The following is a 5,712-nucleotide window of genomic DNA, read 5'->3' as shown; positions in this document are numbered from 1 at the left end:
GCATTAGTAAGAGGCAAATGGGTGGGTTACTCTTCGGAGGTTCTGTCTCCACACTGTAGCGGAATCTATGATCCAAAGGCACAACCGCACGTTTCGGATCCCCGCCTGCCTCACAGCAGCTTCAAGTTCACACGCATGCGCCCTGAACCCGGCGGATCCAGATGTCGGCGGTTACCGGGAGCTGATCGCAGGGAAAGACCCCAGGAACAAAAATAGAGCAATTGGAGGTTATTAATCGAGGTTGGAAGTATTTATTAACCATCCCCATTGGCCCGCATCCTCACAGCGGATGAAAAGGAAGAGCACCTCCACCCATTATCATCACTGTCACTGCGCATGTTCCAGACACGATGTGAAACAGCGCCGGCGTACCGTTCACTTGTGACCGAGACAGCGGACGTGCTGGGAAAAGGTAAATGTATTGCCATTGGTGAGTTCTATTTGTTTTGTCATGATGAGAGTGACGCGAAAGTGGCAATCTATACAACTGATCTATCCAAACTATCGTCCAGGAAGTGTACTCCAAATATTTGCGCAGATGGGTTTCTCCAGTGTTTCCTGTGTGAGGTTTTCAGCACCTGGAATATTTTGCTTTTCTGCGGGAATAGAGATTATGTAAAGGTCAGTGCAGGTAAGAGTGTGTTCAGGAAAGTTTTCCACAGCAATGCGTACTTAGTCTTAAATGAAAAAAAAAGAAGCATTCCTAGATCTTCTTGGCAATGAACTGGGTCAAGTGTGAGTGTCGAACATTTGGGCACAGTGACCAGTTGATCAGATCTTTATTCGGGGGGAAGTTAAGGTTCTTAGGAAAAGGGACATAAGTGGGGCTGAGAATTATCAGATCAGCTGTGATCCCATTGAATAATAGAGCAGTCTTGAAAAGCTGAACGTCGTGCTTCTTCTATATCTCATGATCTGAGAAAATTAAGGTAAAACAGAAAAAATGTGCATATTACACGTTAAATAGAAAGTGAAAATTTAGAACTAGGCTGAATACAGAAAGTTCAGAGGGAAGATGAAACAGCAAATAAAATAAGTAAAAAGTGATTTTGAAATTCAACAGCAGTCAACAGGGTGGGAAATCTTAAAACTCTTGTTTAGGCTTTGAAATTGTAAAGGAGGTTAAATATTGAATAGGAATCCTCAGGACCAAAATTACAATGCAGACAGTCATAGCCAATGTATTAAATAAGTCATTCTCAAAGACGAATATTCTGCTCAGGTAAAAGTAAAAAGACTAGATCTATGAGTCACTTGAATATTTTAAAATTGAGAAGAATGTGGTGTTACATAGGCTGTCTGAACTCAATATGAATAAGGCACAAAGTGTGGATGAGATAAACCAAAGAATAGCGAGGCAAATGAGAGTAGAATTGTAGTGGCATTTCTGTACTATTTTCAGGTTATTTAGCTCTAACGGTAGTGCCAGAAGCTGAAGAATGCAAACATTACACCTTGTTCAATAAAGCTTGTGAAGAGAAGCCCGGTAACAACAGGCCAGACAGTTTTACTTCAGTGATGGAGAAATGCCTGGAAACAATAATTTAAATAGCCTATAGGTCAGTGAGCATGGCCTCTACAGAGGCTGGTATCCAATCACCAAGTAATTCTTCATTTACACATGAACAGTCCTTGACTATAGTACTGCCTCACACAGAGTCACACACCAGGGTGTCAGTATCTCTAATTCCTAACCTTTTTATGCCAGCCAAGATTCCCTGACTACACCAGATTAACAGCTCCAATCAGGGAACTCATATTCTGTGAGGTTCCACTGGCTGACATCCTTACAATCAGGTGTGGTGGCTGGTTAAGATTTGGTGTGAATGCACAGACCGGCGATTGTTAGAAAGCCTCAAGATTTATAGGAACTAGGATGTGTAAGACTGGCTAGGAGTGCCTGAGATTAGTTAAATTTTGACCTAAGAAAACAATGGATGCATTTTCAGAGTCATGCTTTCACACAATTTGGCTTTATCTTTTTGTGGCTTTTCTCCTCATCTCTTTTTATTTTATTTTCAATCAATTTCATGGAAAAGGAAGATTCAAAGATGGGAATCCAATGCAAAAATATCTTTTGGATAAAAGCAAAATATTACTCAAAAATGACTTAGCATTTAAAATGCTGGAGAAACTGAGCAGGTCTGGTTGCATCTGAATAGAGAGCAAAACAGTGTTAAAATTTCAAGTTCATTATGACTGTTCTTCAGAACAGGATCACACCAAGATCTCTCATTTTATCACAACATCCTCATATTTCGAACATGGAAGGAAAAAGCACTGTTCACAGAAAAGAGAAACTGAATATGTGTTCTGCGTATGAGCAAGGGTTCAGACAGTCATCTGGCTTTTTGCAGTCATGTTGGAGAGAAACTATGGAAAACTGGGGACTGTGAGCAGACAGGAAGTTACATTTCTGATCTGGAATTTCACAAAATTCACCATCATACTGACACTGAGAAATGGCCATTTATCTGCTCCATATGTCAGAAGGGATTCACTGAATCACCAATGCTGCTGAGGCACCAGCGAACTCACGCTGACCCTTTCAAATGTCAAGATTGTGGGAACTGCTACAAACGTTCCAGCGAACTAATATCCCATCTATGTGTTTACACAGATGAGAGACCTTTTAAATGCTCAGTTTATGGGAAGGGTTTTAAAACTGATACGTCACCAAAGTGTTCATACTGAGGAGAGACAGTTCAAGTGCTCTCAGTGTGGGGCAGGGTTCAGTCGATCATATGATCTCTGCGCACACCAAAGAGTTCACACAGGGGAGAGGCCTTTCATCTGCGCAGAATATGGGAAGGGATTTACTCGGACATCCAACCTGCTGAAGCACCATCGGGTTCACACTGAAGAAAGTCCTTTTAAGTGCCCGGACTGTGGGAAAGGCCACGAAAGTTCCACTGAATGATGTCCCATCAGCGTGTTCACTCTGGGGAGAGACCTTTCAGGTGCTGTCACTGTTGGACTGGGTTCCGATGGTCATCTGACCTCCGTATACACCAGCGAATTCAGACTGGAGAGAGGCCATTCACTTGTACTGAATGTGGGAAGGGATTCTCTCGTTCATTTTACCTCATGATGCACCAGCGAGTTCACACTAGGGAGAGGCCATTTACCTGCTCACTGTGGGGGAAGGGATTCACTCAGTCATCTCATCTCATGGCACACCAGCACGTACACAGTGAGGAGCGACCTTTCAAATGCCCAGACTGTGGGCAGTGCTATAAAAGTTCCAAGGGTCTTTTGTCCCATCAACATGTTCATACTGATGAGAGACCTTTTAAGTGTTCAATTTGTGGGAAATGCTTTAAAAGTTCTGCAGATCTGATGCGTCATCAACGTATTCACACTGATGAGAAACCATTCAAGTGCTCTCAGTGTGGGTCTGGATTCAGGCGATCATCTGACCTCACTGTACACAAGCGCATTCACACTAGAGAGAGGCCTTTCACATGCTCTGAGTGTGGGAAGGGATTCACGACAAACTCCAACCTGCTGATACACCAGCGGGTTCACACTGGGGAGAGGCCATTTACCTGCTCAATGTGTGAGAAGAGATTTACTCAGTCAGCTCACCTGCTTCGCCATCAGCGACTTCACAAGTGACTAATGCAGGGGCTCAGTTTTGCTGTTAACTACAACTGGAATGGAGCTATGTTGAATGCTGATGTTTAGCTCACCCACAGATGTTAATATTTGGCAAAATAGTCAAATAAAACAGTTCAGCATAAGTCTGCCTAATTTTTTAACACCCTTGCCAGTTCACTTTGAAGGGATCACCCTCTCTCTTCTCTCTTTGTTGAATTGTTACTGAAATTAGAACAATTGATCAGCTGTCTGTGCTTCTTTCTTCCCCACCACTAGGCCATCAGTCAAACCCATTCTGAATTCCTCTTTCTGTGAAAGCTGCTCCAGCTTTCTCTCCTATTATTGTCACATCCTATCAGATCTCATCTTGTGCATGAGTCGCACCTCCTGCTGCTTTGACTCTATTCTCATTAAACTGTTACCCACAGCTTCCCCATGTTCGCTGATATTGTTAACATTTACTCTCTCTTCTGGTTCTGTCATTTTCACCTTTAATTCCATCATCATTGTTTATCAGGAGGAAAAATAAACCCTTGAACTCATTGTCCTTGCAAGTGGCTTCCTTCATGCCCAACCTTCCTTTTTTCTCCATGTTGCTTGGACTTGGCATCCCCCAAAGATCAATTTCTCACCATTACTCACCACTTGGTGATCTCATTCAGGCAGCGTTGTGGTTATGAAAGGAGTGGTTCGTCGAGTCACAGCGAAGAAAAAGACTGCACCAATCAAAACTTACCACCTTACTATTCCAATTCCATTTCCAGCATTTGATCCATAGCTGTGAGAGTCTTGGTATTGCAAGTGTACACCTATATACTTTTTAATGTTACAATGGTTTCTGCCTCTACCAATCATAGAAGCAGCAAAGATCAGACTAAGGAGATGAGATGGACAGCCAGTTTCCTCCTAAGTCTTATTGAGTTCTGGCCTGCTGATGACATTGATTGCCTTATTGAGATCTACAAGAGTAAGGTAAGGAGCTAGGTACTCGGCCCTGCCCTTCTCTTGTTGCTGTATGCAGAAGATTACGTTCCCATCAAACTGCCAGTACGGAAACTGCAATCTGTTTCTGGGCACCCGTTCAGTACCTGACAGCAGAGAAAAAAAATTGATAGAAATTCAGGGCAGACAGTTATAGATTTGAATTGAACATCTTTTTTTCCATCCTGTTCCCTGAAGTTTGTAAATCCCAGTATGGCACCCACTGTCTTTTTTTCCTGAGCTGAAATCCAAACCAATCTCCCCACTTCCTTGCTTTGCTACCGGTATGCTTCTCCCTCCCTCTCGTCTCTCTGGTTTCAGTTATTCAGCTCGTGTCGGCAGTTTGAGAATCAAATCAGTTTCACTCCTAGTTTGAAATCTCCAGTGGGTGTTGATGAATTCCACAAACCCCGCCACCCCAGGATTTGCTTCCTGGTCAGAACTCATTGACTTTCCTCTATACCGAAACCTCTTTATTTTCCCCGACGCCATCCTCTGATGTGAATCATCCTTTAGTTCATTCCCTGGGCTAGGGGCCATTTCCCAGGTCCTGTTCCCGGAGGAAGGCCAATGACAGAAAAAACTAATCTCACACCCACAGCCTCCATCCCACACCTGTCTGACCCCTATTGCGCATCCCGACAGCCATTGGTTAACAAAGCGCTGGCGCACTGGTATTCACGTGTACATCGCATGCTTCAAATCATAATCACCCTGGTGATTGACAGCAGCTGCTGCCCAATAGACTGAAGGAGGTAGAGCTGGAGGAATCGGACAATGGGATTGGAAACAATGAATTAATGTGGGAACACGGGGGAAATGGACAAGTCAGTGAGGGACAGGAACAACGGAGCAGCAGGAGGGTTTCCTGGACAAACTAAGGAATGGGAGAGTCTAACAGGAGAGAAACTACAGGAAGATTCCATTTGGAAGCTCGGGCAGGGACGGCTGGAAGGCGTTTCGGTCGGTCGCTACTTGTATTTTCTGTTTCTACTTATATTTTCAGCCTATCCAGAGTTGTTGTTAACCACCTCCGTAAAACGTGGGCCTTAATCCAGGGGTCTCCTGATCCCGAATAAGGACATTCCCATTGTGCCATAAGAGCCCCTCCCTGTTGGGCTAGTAGAAATA

At 43.7% G+C, this 5,712-nt stretch overlaps 1 protein-coding gene across 1 annotated transcript; it reads left to right on the top strand.

Annotated features, from left to right (window-relative positions):
- Window positions 1-2,264: 2,264 nt before the first annotated feature.
- Window positions 2,265-3,618, top strand: LOC148136306 (uncharacterized). The gene is made up of 2 exons (XM_087983690.1): window positions 2,265-2,349; window positions 2,918-3,618. Exons 1-2 carry the CDS (start codon window positions 2,265-2,267, stop codon window positions 3,616-3,618), a joined length of 786 nt encoding a protein of 261 aa, XP_087839816.1.
- Window positions 3,619-5,712: the final 2,094 nt, after the last annotated feature.

Source organism: Chiloscyllium plagiosum, unplaced genomic scaffold (genome assembly GCF_037043375.1).
Source record: "Chiloscyllium plagiosum isolate Xiang-an unplaced genomic scaffold, Cpla_swu_hap1 HiC_scaffold_46, whole genome shotgun sequence".
NCBI classification, from domain to species: Eukaryota; Metazoa; Chordata; class Chondrichthyes; order Orectolobiformes; family Hemiscylliidae; genus Chiloscyllium; species Chiloscyllium plagiosum.
The sequence above is the reverse complement of the archived record's forward strand: the minus strand, read 5'-3'. Positions and strand labels throughout refer to the sequence as shown.